This window comes from Uloborus diversus, chromosome 4 (genome assembly GCF_026930045.1).
Source record: "Uloborus diversus isolate 005 chromosome 4, Udiv.v.3.1, whole genome shotgun sequence".
NCBI classification, from domain to species: domain Eukaryota; kingdom Metazoa; phylum Arthropoda; class Arachnida; order Araneae; family Uloboridae; genus Uloborus; species Uloborus diversus.
The window spans coordinates 73,242,568-73,261,299 of record NC_072734.1 but is presented as its reverse complement, the minus strand read 5'-3'; the positions used below and the strand labels follow the sequence as shown (position 1 = coordinate 73,261,299).

Below are 18,732 nucleotides of genomic sequence, written 5' to 3'. Positions count from 1 at the left end.
GGAGTAGGTTTTTTGATCAAAAATACCTTCTGGATGCTGTTTCTTAATCAAAACAGTCCTTTCATATGTTTAAACTATTCATACAAGTAGTGCTAATATTAGTTTTTATACATGTGTTTGTATGTTGAAAACTAATAAAATTATTTTTTTTTAAATGCGGTGTGCAAGTTTTTTTTGAAAATGAATAAATAAAGTTGAACAATTGTCCAAAAATTGAATTTATTATCAAAATTCGACCTTTCCCATCCTTTAGCAAACAATGTCTAGGATTTCAAATGTTCATTTTTATTTTATGAAAAGAGGAAAATTGGTGTCGTACTTTTCTATAATTAAAACTAATTGTAGTTTTTTTTTTTATTATTGATAAACCATCATTTTATATCAGACATTCAAGAGTGTGTTTGATATAAAATGATGGACTGAAAACTAAAAGTAAGCAAATAAAGCTAAGGATAGTAACAACATATTTATTTATTTAACCAGAAAATGATACGTGCTTTTATGGTCATTGTTACTATTGTTCCCCTGCTGATCCAGCGTGTGCATCAGGAGACTTGATGGAAGGTGCTATGATACTCATGTTTCCTGAAAAGTATAGACTGAAAAAATATCGCAGCCCATGGCAGAGAACTTATAAAGAGGCAGTCACTGCTCGGTATGTAAGTTTTAAATTCTGTAAATTTTGTAGAAGTTGTTCATTGTGATTTTTGTATTTGTATTTTTGTACAAAACCGTTCATCCAAAGCATGAGTAAGCAAAATGATTTTACCATACTTTTGCATGTTTATGTAACTGTTATGTATTTTTTGCACCTTTACTTGCTATTCATTTTACTATTGATTTTCATATTGTACTAATTATTATGAGCTCTTTATTAAAATTTTGTTTTTCAAGGAATGGGGAGTGGGATTTTAAAACTGACATGTATTTTAATCTGATTCTTCCTAGCAGACGATTTAAATGTTTGCGAACCAAATAAGATTGTGAAGCAATCTTCAAGGGTGAGGGTCAGCCAGCATGGGAGCGGAGCCTCCCATGGGCGGATTTATGGGGAGTCAGAGGGGGGCAATGCCCCCCCAGTTTTGGGAGGACTTTATGTAGTAACAACACATCTTCCAAAAATTTTTTTAAAAAAAATCATTATTTTTTTGTTTTTGAATAGTTCAGAAGAGCATGGGTGGATTTATAGGGGGGGGGCAAAGGGGACAATGTTCCCCAGTTTTGGGAGGAGTTTATATAGTAACAACTTATCTTCCAAAATCTTATAACAAAAAAAATCATGATTTTTTTTTTTTTTTTTTGAATAGAAAATTAAAGTTTATTTTTTCTTTCAAACTTAAAATAGCCGTTTCTTACAAAGTTCGAACAATACTGTACAAGTGTGTAATCTACTACTCAATTTCAGAGGCTGGAAAGTGCAAATTATTGATAGGTTCTAAAATCCCTGAAAAGATTGGCGCAGTATAGCCTACAAGGGCTCTTGAACCAAAAACCCAATCTAACCAACCAAACTTGAAAATAATTAGACAAGTCTTTGAAACTCCTAAGCAAAGTGTGCTTCAATTTTATTTCTTATCAAGTGTATAAATTAAGAATTGTTCAAATGGGTAGTATGTTACTCTCTTGATACCTATTCTCTAAATCTGTGCACCATTTCTTTTAAAGTATTAACTTGCATCACAAAGCACTTTTAAAACTTAAAACTTAAAAAAAATTTATTTGCCTATTATTTCCAATTAACCCTTATAAGACTTCAAAATGCAGAATTTTATATCCATTTTAGATCATTTCCTCCGGGGGAGTAACCCCCGGGCCCCCTCAAACTGGAGATAGTCTATATCCCACTTAAAAGGGAGCACTGCGTTACTCTCTTAATACCAGCCCCCTCTCTTTTAAGGTCAATTTAAAAAAGGACAGCATGATTACACACAGTAATGAAAACGACACATAAAAAAGTAAAGAATGGCCTTACGCATCACAGAAAACAGACAAAAACATGGGAAGGGGGGGGGAGGGCAATTAAAAATGTTGCTCCAAAAAAAAAATCCTGCCCCCCCAGGAACTCAGTCCTAAATCCGCCTATGGAGCCTCCTAGCACTCTTAAAGTAAATTAAATAGTTACTTGTTACTTTTTCAGCACCTTTTTTTTCAGTAAATTCATTGCAATATATAAAATGTGTTTATGTAAATCGTGTTTAAAGTGGGAAATGGGAGACTGAAAATAACATGGAAATATATTGTTTGTTTATCTAAGCTGCTATGATACAACTTCTGCTGTGATCTACATACTTAAAAGCTCCTAGAGTTCAATGTTACCATTTGAAAAAAGAGTATTGTTTTTTTATTATTAAAATATCAAGCTATTATTCATGTAAAGTGGGACAAATCTCCAAAAATTTTCTTTTCTGTTTGTTCTGTTGTTGAATTTCAGTGGAAAAAAAATGTTTCTGCTGCATCAAGAAGTTCCATTTCTGAGTATAATAAACTAAAATTTTCATTGCTTTTAACATTTAAATATTAATAAACTTTTGTACATAAAGTAAAATATCCTAAACATTAAGAAAGGATTAGTGTTCAATATTCTTATGTATTATTTTCTATGTAAAAGGCTTGTTTGGCAGAAATTTATGTACAATCCAAGAACTATATTACAGCATGTATTACATGTTTTATTCTTTGATAGTAATGGGAAAATTACATTAAATTGAGGAAAAGGAGGTCATATGATTCACACATAAGCTCGTTTATTTTCAGCCATAGTTGAAATTGTGATATTTTTGTCGAAAAACAAGAAACTAGATTTTGCTTTAAAAACTTAGTGTGGTTATTCTTTCTCACCTCCGTGAACTTGAATTTCAGGGATGTAAAATAACATAAAAAAAGAAGTGAACATGTTTTCATATGCTTAACATGTGCAGATTGTAGCAGCGAAAAAAAAAAATCCCTGAAAAATGTATCTATTAGGCGTATATTAATGGAAAATTCCTCACCTCCATGACAGACCTTATCAATGTCATTATTTCTGAGGTGAAAATAAATGATGGAGGAGATATGCATCAACAATAGGCATTCTACCAAAATTATAAACTGCCAGTTTATCCTCAAATTTACTAAATACTATATTTTAACATAAATTTGAAACTATTAATCAAGCCATACTTTAATTAGGAGAGCTAAATATTATCTTCCCACTAATCATTAAAATAGCTGATTGTTTGCACAATTAATAAAATTAGTATGATATTAAATTGGCCTCAGTTTTTAAATATTAAAAGTTTTTTTCTTTTTTTTTTTAATTTCTATGAGCAAGGCTTTTTTTTTTTTAGAGTAAAATAGTTGGAACCTAGCTGGGCCATTGTTTATGGTTACATCTAGTAGGTAAATTTGATGTAAGAACAAAAAAAAAAGAAGACAAAAGGTTTCAGAATTGAAAAATATTTGTGTTCAAAAGGTACGTTTTCTGGAGAATGACCCATATATTATAAAATGTTTACAAATTTTACTTTTACCTCTTGTTATATTTGAATGTCTTTTGCTTTTTAGATGGGAGCAGGACTTCAACTACTGTGATCAAATTCGAAAAATTAAAATGTACTCGAAGGGAAATAGGCTGTTGGACTTAATAGATGCTTCTGTATTTGACTACTTAATCGGAAATGCTGACCGGCATCATTATGAGGTTTTCACTGATTTTCCTGACAGCATTGTTATTCTGCTGGATAATGGAAAAAGGTACTTTAAAATTTCACCTCTATTTTAGGTTTTTATGATGTCCACAAAGTTTGATGAAAGCCTTCAGTTTTTTTTTTTTTTTTTTTTTTTTTTTTTGTGTGTGTTTTTGAGGTTTTTTAAGTAGTATTTTTTACTTTAATGATCAAAATTGTTCAAAATTTTTGCATGAAAGCTTATGATTTTCTTAGTGTTATAAATATTTTGCTTTAACAGCATTTTGTTTTTAATCATCAGAACTGCTCAAAAGGTTTGGAATATATATATACTAGCAGTACCCGCACAGCGAAGCCCGTGCTAAAAATTTAATGGAAATCCGTTGAATAAATAAAAATTGACGCACCCCCCCACCCCCCTCTTTTTGATGTAAAATGATCATTTTTCTTTGTATAAAATGCGTACACACCTTTTCAAAGAAAAAAAACTATTAAAGTTTCTTCGGAATTTAAAACTTTTCGTCAAATTATAAAATTAGATTTACAGTTGCTTTAAAACTCTATTTAGCGAGTGAAGCGGTTTTTACAGCAATTTAAAATATTTCGTCAAATAAACAGGAAAAGACATCAAATACTATCTTTCAAATTTAAAAATAATTCCGCAACTCTATTTTTTTTATCACCAAACTCGCCCAGCAACCACGCTCTCATAATCCATCCATCTAACGAAAAAAAGGAAAAACATCCAGTGGAACATTTAAAAATCATTGTCAGAAAAAAAGAAGAAAATGTCGTAATATTTTACTCGGATAAAAACAAATCAAAAGTTTCTTTTCTTCCAAAACAAATCGTCAAAACAATGAATTACATTCACGGTTGCTTTAACGCAATAATCCTAGACTGAACTGCTCAGCGCCTAATGCACCAAGCGACCACGCTACCGGAACCCAGCCCTTTTGCAAGTGAAGCAGATGTTTTTTCTTCATTCATTATGCGCTGAGGGTCTTTGTGGTAGAAACTTCGCTTCAAAAGCCGTAAACGTGGGTTCGATAACCTCGGATGCTCTAAGTGGTGTATTTCCTTTCTTTACACTGAAAATCTTTTTCATAATGTCTTATGTGTGAATCAATATAAAAAATAAAAAATCTCGAGGCAATGACCCTCAATCCTTAGATGATTATTAAGTATGGACACGTAAACAACTACAGTAGTGTCATACAAGTTAAAGGCAACAATTTTCAACTTAATTAAAAATCATTCTGTAAAAACGCATAAACTTGAATTTTTCAACCTAGTGCATGAAAAATTATTTAAATTAACAGTTTCTTATTGCTACTTCTCTATCACGAAAGTATTCGTCAGTTAAAAGATTGAATTGTTACACAATTTGACAAAAATATCGTTTTGTTCTAAGAAGTCCAGAAACTTGGTTCAGAAAAGTGTTATTTTATCACAGAGCAGAAAATAGCACAAACATTGAGGAAAAAGGAATATTTTTTTTTCTCCGTCTTGTTTTTCATATTTTAACAATGAAGTGCAGAGAAAAAAAAGTCAGCTGAAATGAAAATAATTTCACTGTAATCGCTTAAACCTTTAAAAAAAAAACTGTCTTTCTGTTACACATGGAATTGCTCTGAACTAAAAGGCATTATTTTCTCTATTGTAATTAAAATAGCAGGGCTGTGGACATTACCAAACGCTGTGGATAGCTGTAAAATTAAATCCCAACAAAACATAAATGTGAAAAGGAGCCAAGTTCGATGAAAATGAGGCCCTGGGTAGCCGGTGTCACCGATAAAATAGTTCAGATCTGAACGGGTACCAAGTTTCATAGCTGTTCCTCATAGAAGTTGGACTGTCCCATGTTTTTCAATTCATTCAGAAAACATTTTTTTTATTTTCTTTGATTCCGGATTTTAAATTTGCGGCAAGTTTTGGTCGTCAATAAACAATTTCCAAAACAAATTACTGCTCCAATTATACAGTAATCAGGCCGAGGAGTCCGTCACCTTTCTCACCTTTAGTCACCTTTTGAAAATTTGATTACTTTTAGTCACCTTTTGCAACTTTTGTCGCCTTTCTCACCTTTCTTGAAATGCGTCTTAGGATTTTTTTTTTTAATAATTAAATTTTTGAAAAGTATCTGAATGATAGCTTTAACAGTGAAATTAATTTAAAAAATAGCCTTAAATGTGCCCCCCCCCCCCCACCTTCTTGTTGCTTAAGAAAAATAGCTATGCTACCGGGAAATTAGGGAATTTTTTTTATTACTTGCAATTGCACCCTATGAGCAGAACCAGTCTTTCTATCCCTTCTACAGATGGACTTGCTTCTTATTTTCGGGAATGTACGTTAAAAGAAGCATGTTTATTCTATTATACTTCGTGTTTATTCTATTATACTTCGAGCTTTGATGAAATTACCAATGTCAAAGACAAAAAAGAACTGCAACGAACAATAAAATATTGGTCTGAAAGCCAATGTTGCATCACAACAAGGCATCTCAAAACTTTCTTCTTGAGCAAGGCAGTTGGTGAAATTTCAATTGAGAAGCTATGTGAAGCACTTACCGAGAGTAATTATCCATGAATAAATGTCTCATGCTTTCCTTTGGATGGTCCTTATGTTAATAAAAAGGTTTTTAGATTGTTTGACACTATTATCCTTGAGACACGAGAAAAAAGCCTAATAAATATTGATATTTGCAGTATTAAGAACTTTTACGATTATTGGGTGACGTGCAACTTCTCAAAGAATGTATCCCCACATCAGCAGATGTATCCGCGCATGGTGTGCGTGCGTGCGTCTACATTATCTAGCTCTGATAATGCGTATGTCAAAGCATTGCAGTATTTAGGTGAAGAAGCATCTGAACTTCTTCTTAGTACTTATAGCTATTTTGATGGTTGGCCTTCCCGTTAGGAGGACTTCGAAGAAGTGCAAGCTCAACTAAATACACCTCATCACAAGTTCCTGAAACACACAACTACCCATTGGCTTACCCTTGGACCTGCAGCAAACAGACTACTGGAACAGTGGGATGCTCTTCAGTATTATTTTTTTAAACATGTGCCTTTAAAAAAGAATTCAGCTATGCAATGCAGGTCATATAAAGCTGTTGCAAATGTTTTAAAAAGACCTTCTATAAAAGCTGATCTGCATTTTATCTTTTCATCTGCTGATTTGTTTATGCAGTTCACAAAACGCTTTCAATGCCAAGCGCCTATGATACATAAATTGTACCAAGAAATAGAGACCATTGTTCAGACTTTTATGGCTCGGGTTATAAAAGCCTCTGTCATAAAGAAAGTTGATTTTTCAAACGTGGACACGGATGAACTGTTTGCAGTTGGTAACAGACTACCTCTTGGAAGATCTCGTTGTTACTGGAGAGGTGACAGATGAAATGTCAAAACTGAAAGAAAATGAAAAGGTTATGTTTTTAAGAGCTGTTGAAAAGCATTGTGTGACTGCATGCAAGTATGTAAAAGAAAAAGTTGCATATCAAACGGGTTACTGAAAAGTTTTAAATTTTTGGATCCAAAAGAGAGAAGTAAATCTAGAAGCTGTAAGGATTTGATAAAGGTTGCCAAAATCATGCCTTTTAATGTTCCACTCGATAGGTTGCAAGATGAATGGAAACTTTTGCAGCTGAAAAAGATGATGAGGCATCCGAAAACAAAACCATTGATAACTACTGGCAGCAGCACATTTCAAAAAAGGACTCAACTTCCAACGATCTAAAATTTCCTAATGTTTCTAAGGTGATAAAAGCTTCACTTGCATTATCACATGGTAATGCTGACATTGAAAGACTATTTTCCATTTCAAAGCACCTTTTTGGGAAAATAAGACAGCAAGGACTGAAAGATTTTTAAACAGCATACTTATAGTTAAAGACGCTGTAAAAGAATATCCTCATTTGCTTTCTTTACCAATTGGTCCAGAAATGATTAAATGTGCACAACAAGCACACGCAAATTACACAGCATACATGGAAGAATGTAAAAGGAAAAAGGATTTGGAATTGAAACAGAAGCAAAAAGAAGAGCAAAAAAGAAAGGATTGTGAAGAAGAAACTAAGAAAATGGAAAAAATTAAAACATCTATTGAAAGTGAAACTGTAGAAATCTTTACAAAAAGCATATAGGCTATGTTGGTAAAAGTCAGTAAAAAGGGATAATCCTTTTCTGTTTTTTAGTTCTTAACAAATTGCTTTTGGTCACCTTTTAGTTACTTTTTTGTCACCTTTTAGTCACCTTTATTTTCAAATCTGTCACCTTTCTCACTTTTTTCAAAGGCCATCAGCAGTCCTCGGCCTATATATATATATATATGGCAGGTACTGTCCCGTGGAAGGCTAATTATCAGAACTTGTTTTCCTAATTAGTCGAGGCGAAACCCCCTGCTTTTAGTTTTAGGTTTGAGCTCTAGTTTATTGTTTTTAGCTTAGCAAGTGGTGCGTTTGCCCATTGTTACTCTATATTACATGTACTGGAGCTTAAGCATTCTCTTCTAGTTTATAGTTAAAATTTTGGTCTTTTGACCATAATTAATGAATCCTTCACGGCTGATGAGCTCTGGATTCACTCTTTTTCTATTCCTACTTAATAGCTGTTTGCATTTTTCCTTTTTATCATCATTTGTTATTTATAATTTGTTTAATATTTGTAATTCTGTTTGCTTAATTTTATATTTACTTGGCTTTTTAGTTTTGCTGCGTTGCGCATCTATGGGCTCTTGGTGTGGTCTTTTCAATATTTTTTTCACTTTTATTATTATTTTATATATATATATATATATATATATATATATATATATAAATCTCTTAGTATCACTATTTACATGTGTTTTGATGAAACATTTCCTTCTGTTCTTTACAAAAAAAAACGCATGAAATTTTGAAATTGTTTTTATCAATTAGTATATCTATAATGTACAACACATTAAAATTTTTTACATATTACCATTTTCTCTTTTATGTACAGTCAACTCTAGCTACAACGCTTTGACTTACGCAAAATGGTTATAACGTGAATTTTTCGCCCACAACACGAATTTTTTTAGAAGGAGGTATCAGTTCCGTTATTGGCTACTAAATATTGATTTACTAAATATTGAGGGTGTATGTTATTACATCCCTTTCAGCATCACTGACAGCCAAAGTTTCCACACCAAACTAGTCTAGTGCATCAAATAACCAGTCAGCATCTTTTATTTATTTTTTATTTTTTTTTCCATTCTAAATATAAAAATTGATGAAATATAATGGCACCTTAGTGTCACCTTCATCTAAACTTTGTGAATATGGGAAGAAAAAGAAAGTTTTTGATTTAAAAGAAAAAAAAAAAAGCTAAGATTCTCGAGGTGATTGAACAACTGCAAAACGTCGATGGTATAGCACGACAATAAGTATGAGTGAATCTTCCATATGTACAATTAAAAGTCGAAACAAAAAGATATCCGTAAAAGTTCAGAACTTAGTTTCAATATCGAAGCTTGCAGAGCAGTCTAGCAAAGTAAATATTATGAAAATGGAAGCTGCTCTGGTATTGTGGATTAATAAAGAGATCAGGAAGAGGAGATGTTGCCACGAATTGAAACATTATAAAGGCAAAACAAAAGTATTTAAAAATGTATTGGATAAGAATAATGATCTGATCATGGAGCATAAATCATCACTATCTTCATTTTTTAACTCTTAAATATAATTACTGTATCTACTGTACAATTATAGTGCATCATTTAAATTTTACTACCTGCTGTGCATACAGTGTTTTTTTATTTTATGTCTTTCATTCCCATTGGTCTTTAATTTTGTTCATCTTAAGGTATTTTATTTTGAATAAGTTTTTTATTTTTAAAATACAGTAAATGTTCAGTTCTTTATGCAAGAAACTGTAGTGTATGGTTAAGGAATGCTTTAGAGCAGTTTGAGGGGTGTTTATAAGTGTCTAAAAGTATTTGGTATACTTTAAAAAATTTGTATACATATATTTTTCCACAACGCGAAATTTCGACTTAGGCGAGGAATCTTGGAACGCATCCCTCATGTAAGTCGAGACTCGACTGTATATTCATCTTTATACTATAAGTTTTTTCTTTATTGTATTATAGTACTGTAATGGTTTATTTATACCTTTATTTTTATAATCTAGTGTCAAAAGTTATTATTATGCTCCACTGCTTATGCTGGTTAGTTTATAATATTTGTTCCTTCATTTTATGTTTGCTCATAATAAGATTGTAAATGTGTGTACTTTATATCTTTCCAATATAAAATGTGAATCATAGCAATGGAAGAAATGTGTTCCTTTTTTCCCCTTTTTTGAAAAACTTTCAATACTGGTATTCCTATACACGCTCAAAAATACCGAATATCGAAATTTTATTTTTGGTCCGGTATTTTCAAGCACTAATTATTTTATATACTCATTTGGATCTTTGTTTGTATTATAGTTTTGGAAATCCATATTGGGATGAATTGACTATATTAGCACCTCTTTACCAATGCTGCAGGTAAATATGTATAGCCTTTTTTTTTGCCCTAAATCTTGAATTCTTCAATTTTTTATCAGACTATTATCAGTCTTTTAGTTTTCCTCGTACCAGTTATTTAGATTTTGTTCATTTAAATTTGTGGCAGAAAAATCCGAGATAGTTTATGAATTGACATGCCCCTAACCTTTCTCTTCTTGAATCTTTAAGTCAAAATAGTCTAGAGCAGTAGTGATTCCTAACTTTTTTGGGCATGTTGTTCCCTCCCAGAGGTTGACTGAAAAATATCCTCTCCCCCCTGCACCCTTTCTTCCTCGAAAAAACTATAGTTGGTGCTATTGAGCCCTGATATTTCTGAATATAAGTCATGATTTTAATTTGAAGTGAAATGAAAATAGCAATTTTATCCAATCTCTCTTGAACTTGAAAAAAGAACACTTTTTTCATTTTTCCCCTAAAAAAGAATTGATGCTTGAAGGAAAATAAATTAAGATTACACAGGTCTGCAACCAAAAAATTGCATGGGATTTTTTTTTACTGTTTAATATAAAATTTTTTAGCCACTGAAACTGGAAAGCATAGTAAAAAATATCCACTTCAATTTTTTTTTTTTTTTTTTTTTTTTTTTGAAAAACTCGTACAATCATATACTTATATTTCATTGGTTTGTTGAAAAGGTTTTCTATTTTGATGTCTACTGTCTTTTTTTACTTTTGTCTCATTTCATTAAATTATTTTGAATATTCATTGCCCCCTATCATTCCTAACAAATTTATTGCCCCAATTAAGAGCCAAATCGCCACCAGATTTTGAACCACTAGTCTAGAGTAATCAATCTTTTGCATAATATAACCTTTAAAAGCAATTTTCTCAAAATGTTTTTTTTTTACGAATTTATGGTTTTGACATTCCACACTGGAGGATAAATGTTTCATTAAATTTCGGGCCAAAATGCAATTTGGGCCCCCAAGCAATATCCTCATTCATTTCTTAATTCCTAGCAAGTGCATCCATAGGCAGAGAACTGGTTTATGTTTATGACTGTGAGCAATATTTAATGCATTTAATGTGAGTGTTGCATCAAGCACGAGAATGTGCCTTATAAATTTGATCAAATTTAATATATATCTAAAGCAGAGGTATATTATTAATTTTTATTTTAATTAGGGCTAGGAAGTCTATCTGATTTAGGGGTAAAGTAGTTGAAGTTGGTGGCTCTAAAGTTCAAGGAATTATAACCGCAGTCTGTCTTTTTCCCCCTAAGTTTGCATCCCTGATTTTAATAAGCAGCCTCCTGTGCCAGATCTAGGGGGGATAGGCTCTTGCTTCGTGCATATTCACTCGATTTTTGTGTTTTATTTATTTATTTTTTGAAATTCGATCGAAAACCTTAAAACAGGATGGGGGTAAGGGTGGCAGTTTCAATTCTTTGCCCCCTTGGAAAAATTGCAGATTTAGTAGACAACCTCATTATGCTTTATTCGGTCAGTAATATGCAAATCCTTAGTAATGTATGATGAAGACACATTAAGTATGTTTGAAACAATTGTTTAATTTTGTTCTTTGTATCTTTATGTAAAATATTTGGAATCATGATCCTGTGCAATATTTTTATTTCATTTCCAGAATACGTAGAAAGACCTATGAAAGACTATGGACATTTCTGGATCATCTAGGGGTATCTTTAAGAGATATTTTAAATTTAGATCAATTAGCTCCAATTTTATCACAACCACATTATGAATCTCTTGACCGACGATTAAAAACAATTATAGCAGCCATTGATGTTTGTATTGAAGAAAATGGTGAAGAAAAAGTTCTTGTGAATACTTTATAGCCTCTGATTAGTTGAAGCATGCATTATTTATTCCAAATATTTAAATGACTTTAAAAGGATTTTTTACCATTTGTCAATATATGGAGTACATTTTCCAAACTTTGTAATTTCAATGTAAATATTGTTTTTAAAGTATTTTGTAGATTTATGTAAATATTTTTTGCATTTCTGAGGTTAATAGTAGATGTTATTTGCTTGTTACAATTATTTTGTTACTGTTTGTGCCAAATGCTTTCTAATCATTTTGATACTTTTACAAGTCATATTTTATTAAATATTGTTTTTAATTTTCTGAAGATGAGTAATTTTTCCATTAAATTGTTTGTCTGAAAAATAGCATGTTACTCTCAAATGGTGTTACTCAAACAGTGTTAAAAGCTTTTAAAAATCCAAAATTGCTTTATTTATGATTTGATGATGTAAATCTCCCTTGGAGAGCTTAGCATAGTTGCCCCTGTAACTGATAAGAATCAGTAATTTTTCTGAACTTGAGTTTAAAGAATTTACTGATCGATATAAATGTAGTTAGCTGTTCAGGAAACCATAGGATAGTGTAATAATGAAAAAGATCTAAATAAGTATTCTATGTAAGTAGAATAAGTAGCAAACGAAAAAGTACCTTTTTTTTTTTTTGAATGTTTAAATTAATTTGTCCTTATGTTCGAGTTGTTGGAAGTATGAAGTTTTAAGAAAAGTCTCCAAAATTATTGAGTCACAGTGAATAATTGAAGACATCTTTCACATGCGTGCACATGATTGCTTGTAGCAGGACAGATGATCTGCCACATGCAGTTGGTGAATTTGCATGTACCTTCCGTTTTTTGCCAAGTCTTAAAATTTGGCGTTTTTCTTAAAATTTTGGCAGAGTTTGAGACTTTAAAGCTCTATAAAGAAGAAACGAGTGCAAATAACTTTTATGTCAAAAAAAAAGTCTCAATATATTCTATAGATTGCTACTTATTTGAACTTTTTTATCACACTATTCATGTGATTCCTTGGCGAGATGTCCAACTTGGTAAAGTCAGCAACACAAGCATACGTGCTGAGCTTCAGTTGAAAATTACATCTTCTTTCCTTGCTGTTATGAAAAGGATTGACTGATTTTCTAAAAACTTTTTTAGCCAATGTCATGTTCAGAAACACAACTTTTTAAAATTAAACTTATTAAAAATACTTTTTTTAGCTTAAACTAAGTTTGTAAGAACACCGACTGACTTTGCCACATAATTCATAAAATAAAGTTTTTATATATTATAAATTTGCTATAAAAATGTTTAGCTCTTTGAACATTTCATAAAATATTTTGTAGTTTTAAATTATTATTTTATCAACTCTTGGTTAATATTTTCACTCTTATAACACTTTTTCTTCCCAGTTGTACAAAAAATGTTTAAGTATAGTTCTACTGCATATACACACACACACATAAGTATGTTTTTAAAAATACAGTAGACATTTAGTAATTATGAGTAAGTCAGATCTAATGGAACTTTTTTAAGAATTCAGCTTTCATAAAGAATCAAAGTTATGTAAAAAGCTAAACCTTAAATCATTTAACACAAACAAAAATTTCCAAACTTTTATCATTACTTGTCATTGCATAACTACAAACAGTTATAAATTTTCTATAGTATTTTCTGAAAGATTCTGCTTTTCAATCTTTACCCCGATACCAATGCCTTTAGAGTCGAAAAATGTCTCACATTTCAAAACTCATTACTGTATCTTAATTACTCAACTTAACTCATATTGAATTATAAAGATTGCAAATGATGATAAATTCAATGATTACAACTGATAACAGCTTTATTGATTATAAATCAATGACAATAACCACATTGTAAACAATAATAGGAAATCATTATAAATACAAAAAAAAGAAGAATCCAGCTTTGTTTGTACACTGTATAGTTATTTCACTTGTTCCTCTCAGTTATGTTAGCATCAGGCTAACAGTGGACTGTTTTACCCTGAATATTGTAAAACAAATAATATTTGTTCTACTTTGTGCATTCTTTGTGTGCACCTTCTGTAGTTATTCAGTTTTATGTAATGGAGAAATCAATCTTTATTTTCAATCCTTCTAAGCACTGAAATGAATTCTTGCTTTATACCTTTTTTTATCAAACAATTATCCGTTTGAATAGTTCAATACATGAGACGTTGAGAGTAAAAGTAATGTGAGGCAATTTTTTATAATTTGTGTCAAACGTAAGGGCACCTTGATGGGAGGTCATGGGAAGTCACTGTGACCTCCCAAAAGTTTTTTTCATTTGGCAAATGCTGCATGTCGATTCAGCAAATTTGCGGACAGAATTGCAGTACTGTTTTTTCTCCCTTTTTATTGACACCTAATGTCTCTTTTCATTAGATGTAAATATAAGCGCAATGTGCATGCTCATGTTTTATCATTCGGTAAAATTCAGAATTTCCCCAAGGATGAGATTTTACCTGCTTTTGCCCGAATTCTGTTTTTTTCCCGTTGGCGTTTAAAACCTTTCACCTTTGTTGCCTCTTTCAAGCCTCATAACGATCCTATTTTTCTAAAAATTCTGAAAAAATTCCGGGTTTTCATAATTTTTGGTCCCTATTTTCTTGTTCCTTTCTATTCTTCATCTTCTACGATATCTGCTAAAGACATATGTTCGGAAAACTTGCTAACGACGTCAAACACGTGCTTCGCCGAAAATTTCGTGCCTTGCTTAAGATTTCAATCTTTTTGCATCCTGCCCATCTTTCAATCATTTTTATTGTGTGGAGGTTTTTTACCATATACTATCTTATTTTTACGTTTTTTATTCATTATTTAATAATATTTTTATTTCTTAAATTTATTTTAGAAAAAATACAAAATTCGATCAAAAACACGTGGTTTGACTCCCATGGTCTCGGATTTTAATGAATTTATTTTCTGTATTTAAGAGGCGTGCAAAATTTTTATGGTAAATCTTAAATGGTTTAGGCTTTACAAACTAAACTTATTTTTTTTTTGTAATTTTATGAGACACAGGGTTCGTACACTCCTTCAAAACTTCTCCAATACTCCTTCATTTATAAAAAATTTTTGAATGGCCCTTCAAACTCTTTCATTTTAGTTCTAACCCCTCCAAAACTCCTTCTTTTTTAGTTCCAGGCTCCATAATCTTCCTATATGACAGTAATTTAAAATACTTCGCTCGATAACTTAACTTCGCCACAAGGGCAAAAGCATAAAGGCAATTTCAATGCAGTAATTTCATATATTTATTTCTTCATAAAGATATGATTGACAAATTGATCATAAAAGTCAAAAAAGTTGAAGGTGAAACATTATTAGATGACTGAGACATTTCATAATTAAAACATGCTTAAATGGTGCTTGGCTATTTTTTCAAGTTTTATGATAATTGTTTTTTCCTGCACCATACTCTCAACAGCAAAATTCTGTTTGTCTAATTATATTTTAACTATTTAAAAATACTTGAGTAGGTGTACTATATTAAGTGATTGTGTTAAAAAAAATAATTTTTTAGTAAATCGTAGTTATGATATTGTAAAAAGGGTCATCCACAAGTGATGTCATGCCTTGAGGGGAGGCCATATTCTTGGAATTGTGACAAGACGAAGAGAGAAGGTGGCAAAATGTGACATCACACCGTTATTATAACAATATGTTTATAAAAAAGACATGTGATACTGTGTGGGAAAGGGTGAAGGGGTCAAATATGTTGAAAAAAGTGTGACATCGTTTAAGGACAGCCCGTTAGTACTCCTTCAAAATCTCATTTTACTCCTTCAAAACCAAAACTCCTTCATTTTATTTCTGAAATTGAGTACGAACCCTGGAGACAGCTGCAAGTTGTTTTTTTTATCCTGAAAAATCAATACTTTGCTTTCGAGCAATATGTGTTATGTGTTAAATTAGCCAATTTTTGTTGAAGTTTTGAATACCATGGCTTCCAGGGGCTATTTTGGTGCAGTTTTAAACATCACCCCTTTTCCGCATGATTTTTCAAATATTTTTGGATTGACCACTCTCATCATTGTTTCCACCTCCCCAAAAATTAAAGTTCAAAGGACCTATGAACGAGCTCCAGTTTTAACCTCATCCTACTTCATGCAAAGTCATGTAAACCTAGGTTTAACCATTTGCTGGTAGACAGTAATCATAATAAAACGCAGTAGAGTTTTAGAAGAGAAGTATAGTTTTCTGCAAACGTGGTACCATTCAATATTCTACTAACAAGGCGCTTCCCAAAACACATTTTAAATAAGCTCCTACTGTGCTCTGATTTTTATTGCCTTAATTTACACCTTCAGTACCAAATGATTTACATAAAAAAACCAATGCTTAATATTTTTTTGATAAAATATATAAAAAAGAATCTTGTCTAAAATTTTCTATTCTTGAAAGTATTTTAAGATTTTTTGAGAGTATTTAAGTGCATTAATTTTGTGTGCAGATTGAATCGCCATAAAATAGCATTTTTTTTTTCACTGTGATTCTATTACAGATATTCCTTCTGAAGAAAATATTATTCAATGGAAATGTTTTTATTCATTTTCACTTTTTTCAAGTTCATTGAAAAATGGCAACATCCTTAAGTATTTCCAAGCTTGTTTTTTGAAAAGCTCTCAAAAGTCCTATATTTTTACTGTCAATAAGTTCAATTCATAACAGAAGTTAGATATATAATTCAGTGTCTTGTAATAATATATAACAAGACACTGAAATCGCAATCTACAACTATAAAATATACTATGAAAAAAGTTCAAAGTATCAGTAGGTTTCTGTAATCCATTTTAATGTTCTATAAATGTATATATTCTGTTGGTTTCAGTAGGTAATCTTTTTGTTGTGCAATATCCATTATTAAACCAGATAACTCTTCAATTGCTAAACTAAACGTTTCAAAAGACATTTTGAAGAAAAGAAAACCTTTGGTAAGACTTCTTCCACAATAACTAATAAATATACCAAATAAACAAATTATATTTTTGAAAGAATTTATGCATGAACTACATTTAGCAAGGCTGTGCAAGATGTCATACTTTGCACAATGTAAGAATTTTTAATAGGTGGAGTAATCTTTCATGTGAATATCAATTCTTTATTTTTAAACACAGTAAGTATAACGTGATTAACCTTTTTGTTTTACAATGATACAGTCCTAATCTCGATTTGAGGTCTCAAATTTTGTCAAGAAATTAATTAATTTGAGAAAGCTTCCTAGATTCTTTCGCATTTGTGCTAGCAAAAATGCAAGGATTCTGTAAAACTAATATTTTTATTAACACAAAAAAATACTGATAAAACTTTTTCTACAAAAAATAAATGCATGCTAAGAATAAATTAAGTTCACTTTTCGAAAGGAATGTACAGATAAACCATTCTCCAAGTCCTGGACCTACTCCAGAGGTCATATATCAGTACTCTGGTTGACAGCTCTTAGATGTGACACAGTTAGAAGCTTTAAATGCAGAAAGTCACATAGCTTCTCTCACTCAACATTTGCATTATGAGGCTGCATATTTCATATACAATTAATTCAATCAATGTGCATATATGTATCTCCAGTTTTTGCTTTTGAACTGGAATGGGAAGAATAGACAACATTGCCCTCACTACATGTTTGTTTTCAGGTGCTGGCAGGGCCTGATTAAGATATCAGGGGCCCAAAGCCAAATAATTTTTTGGGGCATCCTGTATTCAAACTTTACAATTTTAGCCAGTGAACAAAACAATTTTAGCCATTGACTAAATTATTTTTTGCCATTTGAGGCCCCTAAATAGTGGGAGCCCTAGGCCATGGCCTATTAAGTAATCAAGCCCTAGATGCTGCTTCTCATAAGGACCAGTCAGGTGAACAACTCCTAGGACAGTACTAACAAAGTTTATAATAATTTGTATATCCTATTCCTCCTTTCATAATAGGAAATTGTACATGATAAAGTAATATGTTCTTCAAGTATCCAAATGTTTTTCAGATATTATGAGCACTTAATATCAGAACACTTAATCGATAATTGAATATCTTTTAAAAGTCTGGCATATATATTTATTTATATATATAATTTATGGCAAGATCTTTGAAGGTCTTGAGGCGTGTTGAAGAATTTGATGTTGTTAGTGGCTTGGTTAAGTAGAATGCTTGTTCTCTAAAGTTTTCAAATTTTCAGAAGACTTCTTTCTGTCTGGGAACCAGATCTGTTCTAGCTTGAGGAATGGAGCTTCGAAAAAGAGATGGAAGATGATAGATAGCCCTAAAGTTATCATTAAAACACCAAAGAATTCAGTGACCTGGAAAAGAAAATATTTTAGAAGTGTTTAAGAAATTCCCAAATTTATAGCTGGTCTTAATTAAGCCAATCATTAACTATTTCATTAGCTTGTAATCAATTTCAAAGTAGTGGTTTGAATTCAAAGTTATGTATAACTTTTTCAAGAATGATTTATTGATGGCGATAAATTTATTTCAGTAAAAATATCCCATAGCTATTTGTTGCCAATTTTAAAATTGTGCCACAAAAAGTAGTGATTGACCAATCCTTGATTTTTTTTTTCTCCTTCCAATAATATTTTGTTAAAATTTTTCATTCAACTGATGAGTATCAGTATATCAAAAGTCAAAACATTTTACCTACTTTTGGAATTATTTTTTATTATTTGATTTATCAATGCATAAAGTTGTGAGCTTTGAGGCACAAGCTGTGTAACTCTTAAAAACTTTTTTATTATAAAATATAATTCCC

At 31.2% G+C, this 18,732-nt stretch overlaps 2 protein-coding genes across 2 annotated transcripts in view; one reads left to right on the top strand and one right to left on the bottom strand.

The window, feature by feature from the left end:
• The window catches only part of LOC129220171 (glycosaminoglycan xylosylkinase-like), an 86,468-nt gene extending 74,219 nt beyond the window's left edge, over positions 1-12,249 (top strand). Inside the window, exons 5-8 of the mRNA XM_054854525.1 lie at positions 484-655; positions 3,544-3,732; positions 10,125-10,184; positions 11,790-12,249. Of these exons, the coding sequence (XP_054710500.1) occupies positions 484-655; positions 3,544-3,732; positions 10,125-10,184; positions 11,790-12,000 (632 nt within the window). The 3' untranslated portion in view covers positions 12,001-12,249. The remainder of the gene's footprint in view (positions 1-483; positions 656-3,543; positions 3,733-10,124; positions 10,185-11,789) is intronic.
• A 5,842-nt stretch (positions 12,250-18,091) lies between these two features.
• LOC129220634 (O-acyltransferase like protein-like) overlaps positions 18,092-18,732 on the bottom strand; it is a 93,942-nt gene continuing 93,301 nt past the window's right edge. The window contains exon 15 of the mRNA XM_054855064.1: positions 18,092-18,280. Within this exon, the coding sequence (XP_054711039.1) occupies positions 18,119-18,280 (162 nt within the window). The 3' untranslated portion in view covers positions 18,092-18,118. The remainder of the gene's footprint in view (positions 18,281-18,732) is intronic.